This window comes from Mandrillus leucophaeus, unplaced genomic scaffold (genome assembly GCF_000951045.1).
Source record: "Mandrillus leucophaeus isolate KB7577 unplaced genomic scaffold, Mleu.le_1.0 Scaffold221, whole genome shotgun sequence".
Taxonomy (NCBI): Eukaryota; Metazoa; Chordata; class Mammalia; order Primates; family Cercopithecidae; genus Mandrillus; species Mandrillus leucophaeus.
Window position 1 is genome coordinate 569,328 of NW_012102266.1, and position 21,875 is coordinate 591,202.

A 21,875-nucleotide genomic window follows, 5' to 3' on the forward strand; every position below is an offset into this window, starting at 1 on the left:
CCTGGCAGATTCCAGTTTGACTTTGCTCTCTTGAGCTCCAGACCCGTTTTTTCTTTCCAACTGTTGGTCCTATTGACCAACAGAAAAGTCAGATCACTACCAGATGTTGGCTGTGAACCTATAAAGAAGGAAAGTACACAGAGGCAACAATATCCCATAGATTTCCTTGCAGACTACCCGTTCATAGTTTTTCTTAGCTGGCTGTGCCTGCCCCTTGGATTGATTGGCTGGTGACTCCTCTAATCCTCCAACTCCTCTTACAGTCCTTCAGTTTCCCATCTCCTCTCACTGCTCTGCTGACTGAACCAACTAGAAGTGTTTCCAGGAAACAGAACTTTAAAAATAAAATTTGAAACGTGTTCTCTAGATTTAAAGACATTTAAAGACTAGATTTAAAGACATGAATGACCCTATTGCCAGGGGTAAGTGGGATTCAACAGTTATTTAAATTCTCACCTATAGTTATCCCTAGTGCCTGTATAATCTAAGTGGCTACAGAGGCAATGTGCAGAGTTATTATCTGCTGCATTAGAACCTTTTCACAAACAAAGAGAATACTGACTGTGGAGTTGATTCACTGCTTCTAAATGTGCTGAAGAACTTACAGAAAGAAAATGATAAGATGGAATTTAAAGTCACAGTTCAAGATCCAAGTTGGGAGTAGAAAAAGCTTCTGTGACTGCTCTGAAATAAAACCTTTAAATATTTTTATCTTAAAAATTGATACATAATAGTTATACCCACACATATATATACCCACATATTTCCATTTTTTTATGGGTACATAGTAATGTTTCAATGTATAGTTATCAGATCAAGGTAATTAGCATATCCAGCATCTCAAAAATACTGATCATTTCTTTCTGTTGGGAATGTTCAATATCATTTTTCTTCTAGCTGTTTGAAAAAATATATTAATGTTAACTATGGTCATCCTAGAGTGATATAGAACACTAGAGGTTATTCCTTGTAACTGGCTATAATTTTGTTTCCTTTAATAAATCTCTCCCTATCTCCCCTTTCCCCTACCATTCCCAGCCTCTGGGACTTCTTTACTCTTTATTTCTATGAGAGCAATATATTTTAGCTTCTGCATTTGAGTGAGGCATGTAGCGTTTAACTTTCTGTTTCTGGCTTATTTTATGTAACATAATGTCCTCTAGGCTCATCTGTGTTGCTGCAAATGATAGGATTTCATTCTTTTTTATGGCTGAGCTGTATTCCATTGTCTATATATACCACATTTTCTTTATGCATTCATCTGTTGATAGATACTTGGGTTGATTCCATATCTTGACTATTGTAAATAGTGCTGCAATAAGCATGGAAGCCTTTTATGGTTTCATACAAATTTTAGAATTGCCTTTTGTATTTCTGTGAAGAATGCTATTGCCACTTTGATAATGATTTCATTGAATTTGTAGATTGTTTGGGGGAGTATGGTCATTTTAACAACATTAATTTTTTCCAGTTCATGGCCATGGGATGCCTTTTCATTTGTTTGTGTCTATTGAATTTCTTTCATCAGTATTTTATAGTTTGTTTTACGTGCAGAGATTGTTTACTTCATTAGTTAAATTTATTCCCAGGTATTTTATTTCATTTTATTTTGGAGCTAATGTAAATGGGATTGCTTTCTTGATGTCTTTTCCAGGTTGTCATTGTTAGCATGTAGAAGCACTACTGATTTTTGTATGTTGATTTTGTATACTGAGATTTTACTGAATTTATCAGTTCTAAGAGTATTTAGGTTTTTCTATATACAAGATCATGTCTTCTGCAAACAGGGCCAGATTTTACTTCTTCCTTTCCAGTTTGCATGCCCTTTGTTTCTTTCTCTTCTGTAATTTCTCTGGCTGTGTTCCTCAACACTATGTTGAATAAGAGTGATGTAGGCTCCCTTGTTTATTCCCATTTTTAGATGAAAAGTTCTCAACTTTTCTCTGTTTAATATGATGTTAACTATGGATTTGACACATACAGCCTTTACTGTGTTGAGGCACCTCAACACAGCAAACCTTTTTCAGTTGTACTGCTGATTTTCCTCAGGACCTTTCCCTATCTGTCATGTCTGCTAAATCCATACTCAGACTCATGTCCTGGAAGATTCAAGGGGACCAGGTAAAAACTGTGACTGATGAGGTTGTACTTTAAGGTTCTAAAAGAATTACAAGATTTTGCAAAGTCATATAAACTGTGTGGGGATGTTTCTTAAAGGTTTTAGTTTAGGATGGAAGATATACAATCTTGGATTAGCTTGATTTTTTTTTGATATGTATGTGATAAGTAGAGATTTTGGATTTAAGGCGTTAGTTGATATGACTGAGTGTAATTCTAACAGTTTGACTGAAAACTGGACCCAATAGTGGTTCATATTGAGCAAAGTTGAGATGCCAGACTTCCTTGCTACAATGTAGTACAGAGAAAGGTATACATTCAGGAAGACTGGTTTTAATATGATAGTTATGTTCATCCACCTGTTAAATATATTCCCCAAGAGGGCCCAGAGGGCATTCCCTAATCAAGGCTTTGAAAGATACAATGGTGAAGGCAGCGTTAGAATCCTTAAAGAACTCTGTAGTGGCTATTCTCTGGAAGCCGGAGTAACATTGGGAAATGCTGCCATAGAACTGATCTTATAGAATTTAATGAGTATAATAAATTCCTCATGGCCAGGAACCAAGTGGCAGGATTTAACTTCCAAAGACCATGCATGCATGGATATTACAAAGAGCAGCAGATTCAATGTAGTAAAGGGAATTGCTATGGTCTGAATGTTGGTTCCCCCTGCCACCCCCACAAAACTAGTATGTTGGAACTTAATACCCACTGTGATAGAACTAAGAGGTAGAGCCTTAAGGACATGATTAAATCACAAGGCAGAGCTCTCATGAATGGAAGTAACACCCTTACAAAAGTCTTTAGCGAGCATCATACCCCTTCTGCCATGTCAGGACAAAACGAAGGCACCATTTATGATGAACATGTCCTTGCCAGACACCAAATCTGCTGGTGCTTGATCTTGGACTTCCCATCTACCAGAACTGTGAACAACAAATTTCTGTTTATAAATTAGCCAGTCTAAGGTACTTTGGTATAGCAGTCCAAACAGACTAACACAGGAATGATTTGACCTGCAAAACTTTTTGGTATTGGCCAATTGACCAGGGAGTCCTTAGGACTGAAATATGTGGGCATTCTACTAAAGTGTTTCTTGATTTATGTAACCATTATATCTCTATACTTAGTGAACACACGTTGCATTTGAATCACCACACCAGATAATTGCATTCCCTTTATCAGTTTTCACTGGAGAGATGATTCTCAGACCCAGAACTCCCTGAATGAAGGGGAGGTCAGTTCTCCTTGAGAATGGTTCCTCAAAAACTTCAGGAATTTCATAGCTTGGTAAAATTTCTAGGAATTCAGTGACATGTTGAGATATCCCTTCTAAGTAAAGTGCAAATTCCTGCCTCTAGCCATTCCTAAGAGAGACACATCCCATTTGGGCTGTGACATGTATAACTCATTTTGGAATGCTACTTTACACATTATTACTGAGTAACCCCAGAGACTTCCAGTTTCATGTAGTGCACAGAATAAGGAGAGAATCTATAATCAGTTCAGGTTGCAATTGAAGCTACTCTGCTAGTTAGGCAATATGGCACAGCAGACATTATGGTACTTAAAGAATCAGTGGCACATAAGGATCCTATATGGAGCTTCCAGCAGAATCCTATTGGTGAATCACCGTGAGGTCTTAATAACTTTGGAGAAAGCTGTGTCCTTTTCTACAAATAATTATTTCTGTTTTGAGAAACTATTTCTGGTTTGCAATGAAATGCTAGTAAATGTTTAATGCTTGACCACAGGTCACCAAATTCCCATGTAACTTGAACTGCTCATTATAACCTCGGTGGTGTCTGATCCACCCAGGTTACCTGGGCAGAATATCACTCCATCATCAAGGGTACAAGATTAGTCTTGAGCATACACTTAGGCATGAGTTCCTTGAATAATTGGATCTGATGGTTAAGGGTCCTACTACTGCTACATTGCCTCCACTCTCTCAACCCACACAGCCTCATAGAGACTTTATCATAATGAATTGACTGAGACAGAAAACATTTGGTCCTGGTTTACTAATGGTTCTTCACAATATGCTAGCATAACCAAGAGTAGACAGCTGTAGCTCTACAACCCTGCAAAGAGGTGCCCTGAATGATTAGTAAGAAAAATCCTCTCAGAAGGAATTCAAGCTGTGCATCTGGCTGTTTATTTTGAGCAGAAGAAAAAACAGCCAGAGGTATGGCTATGCACTAACTTATGGGCTGTGTCTAATGGGTTTGGTAGGAACTTGAAAGGAGCAAGACAAAAACTGGTAATAATGAAGTTCTGAGGAAAAAGAATGGATAGAACTCCTTGAACTGTATATACTTATATTCCATTTGAATGTTCACCAAACAGCATACTTAGGAGAAACTGATCTTGATCATCAGGTGGATAAGATGACATGTTCTTTTGATGTTGATCAGTCTCTTCCACGCACCTCTGTCCTTGACCAATACCCTCAAAAATAAAGAGAATGGTAGCAGGAGTGGAGATTATGCATGGGCTAAGCAACATGAACTTACTTTCACCAAGGTCAATCTAGCTACAGTCACTGCTGAGGGTTCCATTTAACAATAGCAGAGAAGACATTATGGTACCCTTCTATGGGAGAAGCAACCCACCACCTTGATTGTAGGTTGATTACATTAGACTCTTCTATCACAGAAGAGGCAGTAGCTTGTTCTTGCAAAAACAGTCAGTTGATCTGAAATAAATTTGCTTTCCCAGTTTGTAATGCTCCTGCCAAAATGCCATCTGTGAACTAAACAAATGTCTCACTCACTGTTAGGGTATTTCATTCAATATTGTTTTTGTTCAAGGAACTTATGTGATAGCAAATAAAGTGTGGACAGGGGCCCCCTGTCATGTAAATCTCTCATAGTACCGTGCTCTCCATCACCCTGAAGCAGATGGCCTAACAGAATGATATGTCTTTTTAAGAAAAGTTTAGTCTCCTACCAGGTGGATGAAAACACTTTGGAGGTCTGAGATAATGTTCTCTAAGACGTATATTTTCTGAATTATCAACCAATACATGGTGCTATTTCTACCTAGATTTATGGATTCAGGAGTCAAGGGATGGAAGTTACTATTTCATTTTTTCCTTCTCCCATTCATCTACTATCTCACATAAAATTTGTTGATATTGGTTAACCCTATATCTCAGCAATTAAATTAAAGGATTTACATAGGAAGGGTCAATCTAGGAAAAAATATGACCTTGATATTAAAACACATTTATTAAAATCAGGGTGAAAAATATTAATGAGAGAAATGTAAAGAACTGTGAAGCTTTTGAGGTTTTACCCTACTTGCAACTTATCAAGTTAGCCTATTATGATTTCAGGGCAGAAGACATGAGACTCCTGCATTAGAGACAAACGACTTCGTTACTCACAGCAATAGTAGCCAGGGAATCCGCTTTTCCTGTACTGGCTCCTTGAGTCCCATTTCTCATAGGGTGACATGAAGAGAGCCAGGCGACGTCAGCACATGCATTGGATTGTCTTATAGTAAAGAAACCCCAATTTTAGGGAACCTGAAACTTTTATAATGAGAAGCATGTTTGCCCTTTGCTCCCAAGAGAGATACTATCCTCCAAGGCAGTTCACTATACAAACATCCTCTAGAAGATACTCCAGAACAAAAGTAGACAGTACCTTTGTCGGTCAGACATGCGGATATGTGACAAGTCTATGAAGAATTGTCTCTCAATGGCAAGTTTTACATATTTTATTGAAAAAATCTAAGAAATCATGTGAATCATGTACAATATTTTCTCACAAGAAAAATTTTAAGCTGGCTTTTGAACGTTTCACATAACTGTAAAACTTTTTAATTTTTAAAAGGAAGAAAAACACAATGAAACTACCACAGTATTATATGCTTTCTGTTTTTCCTTGTTCCTAGGGAAAAGGCTGAGAAATATTAGTAAATTTTCTAATTATGATTCGTGAGGCTAAATACTATACTCTAATAAATCTGCTAAAAAGATACCGGGAAATGGGTGGATCAATGTTTTCTTTGTTAAAAATATTTTTTAAAAAGCTAAAATCTAGTGATAACATGTTAAAATAATACACATTTTTGTAAGATGTTACCATTTCTAACGATTTCTCTACACTATATCAACAGTGCAATTGTGATTCAGTGTAAATCATTACAGTGTTTCATTGTTACAATACTTGTGTTCAAGTACATGTTCATGAACATGATCAAAGTCTCTATTTTGACTTTTCCTTTCCATATCAAAATAAGGTTATAATTACAGCAGAATTTTTCCTATGGATGTCTATAAATCTCAACCAAATTCATAATACATTCTCTAAAAACCTGTTCAACACCATGAGGTTCATTATGTTTACACATCTCCTGCAGATAACAGAAAATGGGCTAATTCTGCAGCAGGACACCAAAAAACAAAAATAGTTTCTCTTCATATATACCTGAACTATTATGCTAAGTCAGTATACATTCTGGATAATTCAATGTTATTGGTGGGGAGAGAGGAGCACCTTAGGGATAGCCCTAACAAAACAACAAAACATTGTTTTAGGTATAATGATCTATTTTTTTTCCTTTTTCTTTTCATTATATTACTGGATCCAACTAATTCATTCATATAAAATTATTTATGAAGCCATATAGTAGAAATCAAAATGTTTGTGTAACCAAAACAAGCACCACATTAGATGTTTGGCAGGCAAAAAAATAAATTAATTTGATTAAATTATATGTAATCTGATAATATTTGGTCTGAAAAACATGCTAGTGTGTGTGTTTATAAATAATGTAATTGCAACGAGCTGTGATCCAGCCAGCCTGCTAGAGGTCAACTCTTCTGCTGCAGCTTTTGGGCATAGAAGTCCCTGCATGTTTCACAGCAGCGCTGATACCACCGCATGTCCTGACATAGGTTCTTTTCACGGATCACTCGGCAGTACACTGGCCACTGATCTCCCAGGCACTTGAAAGTCAGAGCAGCTGTGAAATAGAACATAGTGAATTCAGCCCATGCAGATATCATATATGTCAGTAAAAACAAACTTCAAGCGTTTAAATGGGGGCAGATTTTGTACACTCTCTTTGATTCATTTATATTACCTTCTGGAATTTAAGCAACAAAGAGATATACACACACACACCTCCTATGATTAAAAAGTAAAGAATGAATAATATTTTTACTTATAAATGTTTTTAGGCTTATTAAAGATATAATTCCCAGGTTCAATGTGTTGTACTTTTAAGCTTCAGTTTCATAGCTTTCATTTAAGCTTCTTTTGAATTTTAGTAGAGAAAATTAAAAAGAAAAATAAATGTGCTCAATATATCTACCTTTATGGGAATACAAATTAATAACTACTATTATTGAGGTTGAAATTACAAGGAAACAGCAAAGCAAAAATATGCTCACAGTTATTTCATATTCCTAGTTTCCCCAGACAACAGTCACATCTAAATGGATTATCTGGAGCTGTGATTTCAGGGTTCTATAAAAATCAACGCACATCATCACAAGTGACTGAGATTTATAGCAATAGTTGAAGTGTTTGAAATGAGAACTTGGTATAGAATATTTGGTCATGTAGACTTGGCCTCCCTTTTTGTAAAACAATAGTGTGTTCTGGAATGCATAATGAAAGTCACTCCTGCTACAATTATTTCTTTTGCATATGGGAATGAATTGTATTCTAACATAATTATTCCATTTTTAAAGACCTTAGATTTTCCTAACCATTGTGCTTCTGTATTTTGGGGTACACCTTCAAGGAATAATAAATAGAGAAAATGCAATTTTAATAAAATTTTCTTTTAATCCATTATTTTCTGCCACATAATATTTCAAGGACTTGTTGGAGAAAGGAAATATACTGTAAAGTAATTGTTGGAGAAAGGAATTATATTGCTATTGAATAAATGTATTGAGTACATCTGCTCTAGAGTTGCTTAACTTTTTGTCTTAATCAGTGTTATTCACCTTGAACTGATTATTTCTTAGAAATGTTAGTTAATTATTTGGCCCCCAAAAGAGAATTTTTGTATTTCCATGAAGAAACCAAGTTTTCTCATTTGACTGAATCTTATGCCTGGAAAAATACATATGACAATTTATCTTCTTACATTTTGGTAATATTATTTTGTATGATTCAAATTGTTCCCCTGGAGATTATATGCACAGGTTAAAACCAAAGGTATTAAACATAAATTAACCCACTGACAATCAGGCAGGAGTGCTGTTAAAAGCTACTAAGTCACAGATATAAATGCTAAATCATTCATTAGTATTTGTTATGCAAGTGTAGGCTCTATCTACTTAAAATATATACTCTAATTCTCGATTATGGTTTAGATTAAATAACAGAAATTGAGGAAATATATGAAGGTATTTTGTAACATAAAACAATGTAAACATCAATATAGTCAGTACTACTAGAATTTGTTTTTTTATTTAGTATCATATTCTCAAAACTTAAAAAGAAAATAGAACTTCTTGTTTAATGGTGTAGATCCATGCACCCATTCTTCTTGAAAGACAGTTTTTAGTCTATGTCCCTCCAAAGAATAATTTGTACCCAGATAACAAGGAAGGCTATAAATCATGGAGAAATCTAAGGCTTATACTACAATCTCATCTTTCTGCGGATATTAACTTAATTGATAGTTCTGCCATGGGATTGATCTGAGTTTTGGTTACAAAAAGACCTGGGGTGGTGTGGCATTATTATTTCCTGGATCTGGCTCTGATTGGACAACTTTGGGAATGAAAGCGGTTTAAGTTTTTAGGACTTTTTTTTTACTCACCTGACCATTTGGACAAAATCATATTTAAATGGATCCAATTTAGTCCAAACCAAAATAATCAGTATAGGTTTACAACTATCAAGGTTTAAAGTAATGTACAAAATACAAGAAGCCATAAGCATTTCTATGTTTCTCAAAAACATCTTTTTTGTTTTGTCTGCTTACCCAGTCTGGGTGATGTTATGGTATTTACATTAATTTTCTCATTGCAGGGTTGAAGGTGGCATGGCCTGTATGCTGCAGGTTTTTCTGAGGAAAAACATTCATTTCCATGTCTTCCTGTGATCTTATGCATGCATTGGATAACACGGGACTGCATTCCTTTGCCACAGGTAATTGAGCACTAGGAGAAATACAAGATTTGTTAAGGTTCTTTTTTATTTTTATTTTTTGCTGTTATTATTTTCTAGGACGTGGCAACCTTCTCGAAATGTTTCGTAAAATTAAACATGAGCTGCAGCATCGACAGTCAAGGCAAAACATGGGTCAGAAACACTGATGCTCATAAATTGGGCACAATGCTGTTGAAAACCTCTGGCTGATACTAAGACAGAGTTTTGGGTAATGAAAAGGACATGAGAGTAAAGAAGGTTAAAGGAAAGGGTACAGTATGACTTGAAGAGAAAGAGAGTGAATGACATCAATAATGCTTGAGCAGACAGCTTTCAAAGGTCTAATACATGGTTTGCAAACAAATAATTGATTCATGATTACTTAATTTAATAATTGACGTTCAGAAGTTAGCACATGTCTACTTTTAGAGCTGGATCCTTGTTACAGTCTTTAAATATGCTCATCTGCCTTATTTTTTCTGGCCTTAAAATGTTTATAAATAATATCAAGATGTCTTAGCTAGATACGTTATTAAAGTAATTGCTTTTTCTTGGTAGATTAGGTGATGGTAGAATTATGCTAATAAAAATGTTTGATAATCTGAATTTCCCAGGTAAAAGGTACTTTTTTTCTCTTTTTTATTTTTATCATTTAAACTTTTTTATTTTTATAGATTCGGGGGATGGATATATAGCAAAATGGTAAGGTTTGGGCTTCTAGTATACTCATCAGCCAGATAGTGAACATTGTACCCAATATGTAAATATTCAACTCTCTCTGCTTTTGGAGACCTCAGTGTCTATTATCTCTCTCTCTCTCTATGTCCATGTGGGCCCACTTACAAGTGAGAACATGAAATATTTGATTTTCTGTTTCTGAGTTATTTCACTTAGGATAATGGCCTCCAGCTCCATTCACATTGCTGTAAAAGACATAATTTCATTCTTTTTTGGCTGCATATTATTACACACACACACACACACACACACCTGCTTTATCCAGTTATCAAACACATTGATTGATTTCATAACTTTGCTAATATGAATAGTGCTGTGATAAACATATGACTACACGTGTCTTTTTGATACAAGGACTTGTTTCCTTTGCATAGATACTCAATGGCGGGACTGCTGAGTCAAATGGTAGTTCTATTTTTAGGTCTTTGAGAACCTTCCGTACTGTTTTCTATAGTGGTTGTATTTATTTACATTTTCACCAATAATGGATAAGTATTCCCTTTTCTCTGCATCCTCACCAACATCTGTTCTTTTTTGTCTTTTTAATAGTAGCCATGCTGACTGGTATGAGATGGTATCTCATTTTGGTTTTAATTTGCATTTCTTGGATGATTAATGATGTTGAGCATTTTTTTATATGTTTGTGAGCTGCCTGTGTGTTTCTTCTGAGGAATGTGTGTTCATGTCCTTTGCCAATATTTTAATGGGGCTACTTGTTTTTTGTTTGTTGAGTTGTCTCTTGCAGATTCTGAGTATTAGTCCTTGTCAGATGCATAGGTTGAAAATATTTTCTCCTATTCAGTTAGTTTTCTGTATATTCTTGATTATTTCTTTTGCTGTGCAGAAGCTCTTTCGTTTAATTAAGTCCCATTTGTGTCTTCGTTTTTGTTGCATTTGCTTTTAAGGTCTTACTCATAAACTCCTTGCTTATGCCAATGTCCAAAAGCATTTTCTTTGGTTTTCTTCTAGGATTTTAAGTTTCAGGTCTTATGTTCAAGTCTTTAATCCACCTTGAGTAAATTTTTGTATCTGGTGAGCAATAGGGGTCCAATTTCATTGCTCTGCATATGGCTATCCAATTTTTCCAGCATCATTTATTAAATAGGGTTGTCCTTTCCTCATTGCATTTTTTTGTTGACTCTGTTGAAGATCAGTTGGTTATAGGTATGTGGTTTTGTTTCTGAGTTCTTTTTTCTGTGCCCTTGATCTGTGTATCTATATTTGTGCCAGTACTATGCTATTTTGGTTACTATAGCCTTGTAGCATAAAGTCGGGTAATGTGATGGCTCCAGCTTTGTTTTTCACTTAGGATTGCTTCGGCTATTCAGGCTATTTTAGGATTCTATATGAATTTCAGCATTTTTTTCCTAATTCTGTGAAAAATGACACTGATAATTTGATAGGATTTGTGCTGAATCTCTAGATTGCTTTGGGTAGTATGGTCATTTTAATGATATTGATTCTTATAATCCATGAGCATGGGATGTTCTTCCTTTTGTTTGTGTCATTTATTTATTTCATCAGTATTTTGCAGTTCTCCTTGCAGAGGTCTTTCACCTTCTTAGTTAAATGTTTTCCTAAGTAATTCTTTTGTGTGTGTGGTTATTGTAAATGGGACAGTCTTCTTGATTTCATTCTCAGTTTGAATGTTATTGGTGTATAGACATGCTTCTACTTTGATTTTGCATCTTGAAACTTCACTGATGCCATTTATCAAGTCTAGGAGTCTTTTGAAGGAGTCTTTTAGAGTTTGCTAGGTATACAATCTTATTATCAGCAAACACAGATAATTTGACTTCCCCTTTTAAAATTTGGATGTTTTATTTCTTTCTCTTGCCTGATTGCTCTGGCTAGGACTTCTAGTACTATGCTGAGAGGTGGTGAGTAGGTAACCTTATATTGTTCCAGTTTTGGGGAAATGCATTCAGCTTTTTCCCATTCAGTATGATGTTGGCCGTGGGTATGTCATATATGGCTTTTATTAATCAAGTGCACTTTTAACCGATTTCTTGCATTTCAACTAAATGTTATTTTCATTCGTAAAATATTTTGTAAAGAACATATTTGATGTGTAACAGTCTTTTACTAGGGAAATCTCTTGGTTTTATACATATATCACTAAATTTGTTTTTTGACACAAATAGTCTCATGCTAGTTTGTCTGAGAAAACACCATTATTTTATGGTATCAAAACTATATGTAAGAGGGGAAATGTGCTTGTGTTTCTGAAAATAATGATTTATTTACTAGCCATATTATTTTCTGTGTAAAAATATGTAGCAATATTTTGCTTAAAGGGTTTATTAATACAATTATAATTATTTAAATAAATTATCTTGGTGTATTCTGTTCTGATTACAAATTGATAAATATTTTGATTGTCATCTTTCAAATATACAGACATACCATTTTTAATACTTTTTTTCCTTTGTATTTTCCTAAGTTACTATTAGTATTGCATTCTGTTTGTTATCAGTTCTTCCTTTATGATCATCCTTGGGCTCATCTCTTTTCTTATTTTCCTTAGCAAAGGAAGCATTCTGCACAAATCCTCATTACCTCAAATCTAATGTACTATTGTTTGATTTGTTTTTAGTCCTCAGCCTGCCAATGAATGTCACATATTAATTGAAAATGCATTCTTTCAAAATTTATTTACATATATATGCTCCTTGGACAAAAATCTTTGGTTACTGAGTTTACCATTGCCTGAAAGATAAAGCCCAGTATCTTGCTATATCCAGGCTGGCATGTATTTACCTCTTTAACTTTATATTCAACTCCACCCTATTAAAAATAATTTGTTATTTTATAAACTAATTATTTCCATGCAATTTCTATTTCTACCTCTACAACTGTGCTCAGAATAATACTCCTTTCCTAAATGCCATGCCGTTTTACAAAACTGTATCTCAGACTGGGTGTGGTGGCTCACACGTGTAATTCCAGCACTTTGGGAGGCCGAGGCGGGCAGTCACTTGAGGCCAGGAGTTCTAGACCAGCCTGTCCAATATGGAAAAACCCCATCTCTACTAAAAATACAAAAATTAAGTAGGTGTGGTGCTGCAGGCCTGTAATTCTAGCTACTGGGGAGGATGAGACAGAATTGCTTGAATCCAAGAGGCGGAGGTTGCAGTGAGCCAAGATCATGCCACTGCATTCCAGCCCGGGTGAACGAGTGAGACTCTATCTCAAACAAAACAAAACAAAACTAAAAACAAAACAAAACGACAACAAAAAAACCAAAACTATCTCAAATCCAGCATCTCCATGAAAGCTTCCACATTATCCCAACTACCTATGCATATTTATGCAATATTTATAAATTAAACCATATATTCATATGTTGAGTCTACACTTCAGAATCATAGGAGAGATTTTTCTTTAAAGACAATGATGGATTTTAAGACATAGAATTTCTTAGTCAATAAATTCATGTGAGATCTGGGAATCTGCATTTTTAGTAAAAGTATTTAGGTGATTATGCTGTGCAGTCTGAGTTTGGAAATTACTGGCTAAAAGTACATGTTCTGTATTTAGCATAGACCCTTTATATTGCTTCTTATCTGTAAGTAGTACCATATAATTCATCTAGTTTGTCGCCTCAGCTGCATGGTAAATTATGCTAGAGTTGTTCGTATGTCATGTTCAATAATGAAGCCTATATTTCTGGTATGACAATAGTTTACTGCAGAATAATGGAATTTGATGTGCATGTCATTAACATGAATCTATAGATAACTTAGCTTTCTAAGTTTTACTCTGTATATATTTCCACAAAATATTATCTTTCTATCTGATAAATTCTTAGCTTTCTGCAAATAGCAGATCAAAGAACAACAAACTATGATGTCATGTCCTTTAAACCTGACTTTTTCTCTTAAACTTCTACATGATCTGAATATTTCCAGTTCAGTGTAAGCTTTATTATAATTTCCAGCTATTATAGGAGGACTCTTTGACATGGTCTTTCTCCTTTAAAAGCCTTAATCTCAATACCACTCTATACAATGGATATAACCATATAAATAAAGACATGCTTAGAAAAGTATTTTCAGGACAATGAAATACAGTTTAACTAAAACTTTTAAGGGATTAATATTACATAGAACAAAATGCTGTTCTAGTATCTATTCCTAAAAGTTCTGTAAATCTTGAAAAAAATCACAATATTTGAGAAACCAAAAGAACAATAGAAGCCTTAGAAAGATGAAATCACTCTGATGTGATAAAGAAGGTTCTCAATATTTCAAAGAGGCCCATAATTAGTCAGAGACTATTCCTGACACTTTTAGTCAATCTTATATAATCAACTCCAAAGGATATGAGCAAAGCAAAATAACACATCGTTTTTCAGTATTATTGAAAATGACATAAAATAATAGTAGACACATGATAACTCAGAATTCATAATCTTAGCAGATAATGGCTGAACACAGCACCTTTGACAAAAATTTGGGAACTAAAAAAAGATGTTAGCTGCATTTTATAGGCAAATTATGTTTTGTAACTATTTAGGCATAATCTGGAAATAAAAATATTGTCCAAGAAATAATGAAAGTTCTGTAATTCATTAAACTAAAACAGTGTAATTTTCTGCTTTTGAAACTAATAACTAATAGATTTGCTTTATTATTAAAATAAATAATCTTTTAGCTTTAGAATCTAATTTTCATTAGAATATTTTAATAATACGATATCAAGTTCTTACTAGTATTTTCTTTATAAAATATAATTTGGTAAAACTTTTATTACAAATGTATGGAAAATGAATAGTTATTTGAAATAGAACAATTGAAATCCCAAGGTATCTTCTGAACTATTATTTTTATTATAGAAGACAATATTAAATAATCAAATATCTTCTCAAATAATGTCACTGTGATTAAAAACACACCAACATTAAAGAAAAAGCCAAAATAATTCTGACTTCAAAATTAGGAGACCTGGCTGCTAATTATTTGCCTCTAGCAAATAATTTACCTGAAACTTATTTTTCCTTTTTGTTAGACAAGGCATTGTAGTAGATGACAGCTGCAGTTTCAGGTCTAAATTACTATCAAAGTAAAATTCCAAAGATTTATTATTAAAAGTTGCTATCATCTAAGTGGTGAAAATTTCTAAGTGGTGAAGCCACATAAGAGTAAAGATTCTAAACTCATTAACTAATTATCCACTTTGCCAGCTCACAGTTGTGGCAAGTCTTTTGCTTTCTGCAAATAGAAGTCCTGTCTAACATAGTCTTAAAATTATAATCTGCTTGAATGTCTCAGAATACTACATCATTTACTTTTGTTTTCAAATATTTACTGACCACTCATTATGTTCATGGTCTTGTGTAAAAAATAAAAACACCAGAGATCATTTACTATGGATCTGGTATTTTATTCAATAACATTTATTAACAAAACACAATGACATAAAATCGATGGAGTTAGAAGTAGATTACTACCACTATGGAAGCTGGTGTAATTTCATCTACTTTTAGCCAGTTATGTAATATTTAAACAATCAGTTACACTACAAAGCCACTTCGTTGCTTTGTGATCAAAGGAAACCAATAGTACTGTTATGGAAAAGGGCCCCCGATCCAGACCCCAAGAGAGGGGTTTCTGGACCTCTCACAAGACAGAATTCAGGGTGAGTCCTTAGAGTAAAGTGAAAGCAAGTTTATTAAGAAGATAAAGGAATACAAGAAGGGCTACTCCATAGGCAGAGCAGCGGCATGGGCTGCTCAACTTAGTATGCTTATAGTTATTTCTTGATTATATGCTAAACAAAAGGTGGATTATTCATGAATTTTCTGGGACAGGGGTGGGCAATTCAAAGAACTGTGGGTTCTTCCCCTTTTTAGACCACATAGGGTAACTTTCTGATGTTGCCATGGCATTTGTAAACTGTCATGGTGCTGGTGGGAGTGTGTTTTAGCATGCTACTGCATTATAATTAGTGTATAATGAGCAGCGAGGAGGACCAGAAGTCACTTTAATCACCATCTTGGTTTTGGTGGGTTTTGGCCAGCTTCTTTACTGCAACCTGTTTTATCAGCAAGGTCTTTGTGACTAGTGTCTTGTGCCCACCTCCCATCTCATCCCATGACTTAGAATGCCTTAACCTCCTGGGAATGCAGTCCAGTAGGTCTCAGCCTTATTTTACCAGGTCCTATTCAAGAGTGAGTCTCTCTGGTTCCAAAGTCTCTGACGTACTACTTCTGAAAGTTTTTCCTCCATTCAATACGAACAGGAAGAAGCTAGCACTTATGTAATATTTATTATATGCCAGGCACTGTGTTAAAGCTTATATTTACTTTAATTTAATATCTTCATTTATTTTAATGAAGGCCATGAATACTATTATCCCTTTTAAACAGACAAGAAAGTAGATGCTCACATAAATTCACAAATTGCCTATGGTTTTACAGGCAAGAAGTGCTGGAATTAGAGTTTTAACTTAAAAAATACTGAATTCAGCATTTGAATGCTTAAGCACTATTTAATACTAGAAAATTGCTAATATTCCTTTTATGTTAAAACAGAAATATTTCCCTTTTCCACATGCTGCCATGTTAAACTATTATCCTCCTACTTTACTGTTAAATTAAAAATTAATGAATTTTGAAAGCTTTTTTGTTTAATTTTTAGTATAACTCAGGTTATGTGGTATGAGGTAAACTTTTGTTCTAAGGACAATTCACATGCATGATTCATCTTTAGATAGGGTGATCATATAATTTATTATCCATATCAGGACATTTGTGACATAAGTTGCTGGTAATAACTTTTCCCAGACTCTAGGCATACTGGGACAGTCCTGGATAAACTAAAACATCTAGTCACCTTATCTACAGACAACCTACTGACAGATCATGTATTAGACAATAAACACAAATGAACAGACATATGAAACACCTATTATATTCCATGCCTCTAATATGCTTTTACATAGAATATCTCGGTTGTCTTTCTCATAACCCTAACAACATTGCTAATAGAAAGTGTGAGGCATGTATTTCAATTAGTCATTCAACAAATATTTACTGAGCCAATGTGCCACCTCTGGAGACTGGGATGTAATAGTAAGCAAAACAGACAAGAACAGGGCCCCCAGGAGCTTACATCTTAATGGGGGAGAGGGTAAGAGCAAAAAAAAAAAGGAGGAAAGTACACTAAAATATACATGTTAACAGGTACTATGGAAAAAATTAAAGCTGAGAGAGAGGATGAGAAACGTTTGGGATAAGGGGTTTTGTAATTCAAATGGGAAAATCAGGGTAGGACTCAAGGAGATGATAGAAAGACATGCCCCATAAGGAGAGACAAACCTCAAATGCAAGTCTTTTGATTCCAGATATAATGTTATTTCTACTATCTGCACTATATAGTTTTATTCATACATTTGTGTGCTATGATATTCTAAAACATTTAATAACAAGGGCAAATGAGTAGAGTGGACCTTTAGGTAGGTGTTTCTTCAGATTCCATGGCGTGCTCTCTCACCCCTTCCTTCCCTTCTCCCTTCTTTCAGTCCTTCTTTCTAATAAATGCTACATCTTGCTCTTCACATGTGTATCAAGTAATTTAATGTATATTTGAAACAAGACACACTATAGAGTTCCACTAAAAACCAAAATGCTAAAATGTCAACATCAATTTGCCAGCAAATGGGAAAGAAATACAGAGTTTACCAGATAACTTGCTATTGAAATTTCTTTTACAAGGAAAATTTTCTGACTAGAGTATTTTAAAAAGAGAGTCTTGTATTGTCTGATAGATATTCTGTTCCCCAAAGAGTTTAATATTGACCCAAAAGACCTTTGAAACAAAGCACCTCATGAATCAACTCCATATACAAGATTTAATTTTGAATAGGAAACACAATCATGATGTCCCAGGCTTACTAGAGTAAAATGAAAGCAATCATCTTTAGAGCAAACTTAAATAGCTTAGAAAATAGGTCACAAGGATTTAGGACTTAAGCAAATTTTTGACATAGACAAACAACAAGGCACAAGGAAAATTGATGTTGATAATCCCTTTTCCCCACCAAAAAATAAGCCCTAAAGTCTCTGAAAGCAAAATTTGTTCTATTGCCTTAGTGATATGCATCAATTAAATCTACCTAAGGAAAGTACAATCTTCTCTGTACTTGGGTACACATGAGATAATTTCACCATGTAAACCAAAAATAAAATTCCAAGTCCCCCAACTAACTGAATGGACCCCTCCTGTCAGCCAAGAGCATTCTAGAAGTAAACCTGAAACACAAATTCAGGCCATGAATGGGTGGTAGTGTTATACTAGATAGGCAGACATGAGCAAGGCAGAAGAGGGACTCTCCCTCCCCCACAACCAGGAATATGTCAGGCGACCATCAGGTGACGGTCAGTAGGTTGTTAACTGTCTCTCTAAAATAATAATTAGTTGCAGCCAGCACTTGGGGAAGGCAGTTTCCCTACAGATAGAAAAAAACCGGAAACTGGTGATCAGCAGCTTTCCAATAAGAGCTCAGGAATTGGGCAAGTGGGCTCAAGCATGAGCATTAAGAGGAAAAATGGTGGAGTTTAACTGGTATATGACCTCCTAGGAATATTAGACTACTAAGGGAAGAGCACCTTAAGTGAGCATGCATGCAACTCCAGTAAACACACTGCGCATGCTCCAGTCCCAAGTGCGAGCCAGCCATTGTGCATGTGGACAGCTCACCCCAAAAGAAGAATTGGGGAGAAGGAATGGAAGACCCCGGAAGCATGCCAACATATAACACCCCAAGCCAAAAGACCAAGCTGCATACTTGCCCTTCAGGTTACCTGCATAGCCCTCTTCCAAGTTTACTTTCCATCCTTCATTCCTGCTCTAAAGCTTTTTAATACATTTTTCATACACTAGCTAGAAAGAAATTATTTAGGCAGTTTGTGAGAGTCAGAGAGTCCTTGGTAAGGTTTTTCTTTTAATAAAAAGCAGCCCCCAAATCATTTCTTTTCTAACAAAGAACAGCCTGTAAAATTGAGCTGCAGACATAGAAGCTAGAAGCTTGCATGGGTGAATGCCGGCAACTGTGCCAACAGGAAAAGGCTACCTGGGGTCAGATAATGTTCGACATGGAGGGTCCATCTCCCTTTTTCTTTGTCAGCCAGGTGTAGAATAAAGGAACAGTCAACATGATACCAGCCAAGTGGAGAACCCATCTGCGTAATAAAAGATTAGGGTGGGGTGGCCAGCTTCTTCCTGTGCTATGCAAACGAATGGCACACCTGGTCCGCCCAATCTCTCATGCCCTATGTAAATCAGACACCGCCTCCTCAACCTCATCTATAAAACCTCGTGCATTTCGCCACAGAATCAGAAGACCCACCCAGGAGTCCCTCTCTCTCTACGAGAGTTATTCTCTTTTCTCGTTCTTTTGCCTATTAAACGTCTGCGCTTAAGCTCATTTATTGTGTGTTCGCCCCTGGCATAAGACAACAAACCTCGGGTATTTACCCCAGATAATGACGCTGCTTCACTTTCACTCCTGCTGTAAAACTTGCCTTGGTCTCTCCTTCTGCCTTATGCCCCTCAAATTCTTTCTTCTGAGGAGATAAGAACTGAGGGTGCTGTAGACCCGAATGGATTTGCTGCTGGTAACAGTAGAACATACCCCATCATACCCTCCTCCCTTTGGAATTCAGGCATAGCTGACCAGCACTGACGTTAAAAAAGAGACCTTAAGATTGACAAAGCAAACTCTTTGTGGCAATACGAATATGACAGACAGCAGGCCCTGAAACAAATCAAAGTAATTTACTCCAAAACTTATTTTCTTGACTTATTTTGAAATGGCCATGCAAAGCTTCTCTTGTGGGAAAAATCTACATTCTGTAAAGAATCCCCTTCTCTTTCCAGGTCTTTTTCTTGATCCAGAAGAGAATTAACTAAGAATCTGGCACCTTTTTGAGTCTGATAAGAAACATTTCCTATCTATTCTCTCTGAAGCCTGCTAAGTAGAAGCTTCACCTGCATAAGAACCTTGGTCTCCACAACCCCTTATCTTAACTCAGACACACTCCCTTCTATTGATTCCAGGTCTTTAAATAAATTCTTTCAATCAATTGCCAATCAGAACATCTTTGAATCTGGTAGCTCCCTCTTCAAGTTGTCCCACCTTTCTGTATCAAACCAGTGTACATCTTACATGTATTGATTGCTGTCTTAACCAATGTACATCTTACATGTATTGATTGCTGTCTTATGTCTCCCAAAAATGTATAAAACTAAGCTGTAGCCTGACTACCTTGGGTACATGTTCTCAGAATTTCCCTGGGCTGTGTCATGTGCTGTGGTCACTCATATTTGGCTCAGCATAAATCTCTTTAAATATTTTACACAGTTTGACTCTTTTCATTGACAACCCCATATTTCTTTTATAATGAAATAAATCTATCATTGCCCTGGACATTAGTGACAATGTCTAAGATTGTATTAAATTGTATCTATACTGTGGCTCACATGTCAAACACTAAACACGATAAAATAATTCTCAATAATTTGAACACTTTGGACTCTCAACATGATTAGAGAAATAGTTTAGTAAATGAGAAGTTCAAATAGAAATGTTAGCAAATCAATTTGGTAACAAGAAAAATACTTAATCTTCTTTCAAAATGAAATATACCTTCTTAAACCCTATAGTCGTTTTCAGTCTCTAAAGCTTAATTTCCTACCATTTCCTACTTTATTACCTGCCATTCTTATGCCAGGTAATAAGAGCTGAATGACTTTATTTTACCTAAAAATAATTTAATCAAAATAAACCAGCTGAAAGGGAAATCCTTGGGGGACGTATAAGCGATGTCCAAGTTTACAGAAGCGTAGAGTAGAAGTTTACTTAACTCAGATGTTTATATTTTTTCTACAAGTGACCATGGATGATGTAGTAACAGATACAGACATGAACTCTTACAAAATTATATCTACTAAGTTGATAGCACCAAGCAGACAGGGTTTGGCATTACTGATAAAGATAGGCTAAGATGTCAAAATGATTTGACAAAGTTATGGACTGGCCTAAACACAGACAAATGAGAGAAAATGAAAATGTGTAGGAAATAAAAACACACTCAAAAAAAAAAATCTTAACAAATTCTTAACTGTGACATTAGTGCAGGAACAAAGGGATGAAATGAACTCTGAATAGTTGTGAAGTCCATTTCTTGGACAGACCAAGGTGTGAAATCCTTTCTTCTATCACAAAAGATGAATGAGACATGAGACACTGCTGACAAGTTAAATAACATGAGAAAACTGAACATGGAAATTTCACTCCTGAAATTGTATTACTTATGGCATTAATGGAAAGTGTTGCTGAGATCTTTGCTTAATCCCTAGAAGAAAATCTAGGCAATACCATTCAGGACATAGGCACGGGCAAAGATTTTATGATGAAATCACCAAAAGCAATTGACAAATGGGATCTAATTAAACTAAAGAGCTTCTGCACAGCAAAAGAAACTATCATCAGAGTGAAAAGGCCACCTACAGAATGGGAGAAAATTTTTGCAATCTACCTATCTAACAAAGGTCTAATATCCAGAATTTACAAGGAACGTAAACACATTTAGAAGATGAAAACACAACCCTTTCAAAAAGTGGGCAAAGGACAGGAACAGACACCTCTCAAAAGAAGACATTTATGCAGCCAACAAATATGAAAAAAAGCTCAACATCACTGATCATTAGAGAAATGCAAATCAAAACCACAGTGAGATACCATCTCACACCAGTCAGAATGGTGATCATTAAAAAGTCAAGAAACAACAGATCCTGGTGAGGCTGTGGAGAAATATGACACTTTTACACTGCTGGTGGGAATGTAAATTAGTTTAACAATTGTGGAAGAGAGTGTGGTGATTCCTCA

General features: G+C 35.4%; 1 protein-coding gene across 1 annotated transcript in view; it reads right to left on the reverse strand.

The window, feature by feature from the left end:
* Positions 1-5,486: 5,486 nt before the first annotated feature.
* Positions 5,487-21,875, reverse strand: part of ADAMTS19 (ADAM metallopeptidase with thrombospondin type 1 motif, 19) — a 293,732-nt gene continuing 277,343 nt past the window's right edge. The window contains exons 23-24 of the mRNA XM_011981215.1: positions 9,079-9,256; positions 5,487-7,095 (exon numbers count right to left, since the gene is read on the reverse strand). Of these exons, the coding sequence (XP_011836605.1) occupies positions 6,944-7,095; positions 9,079-9,256 (330 nt within the window). The 3' untranslated portion in view covers positions 5,487-6,943. The remainder of the gene's footprint in view (positions 7,096-9,078; positions 9,257-21,875) is intronic.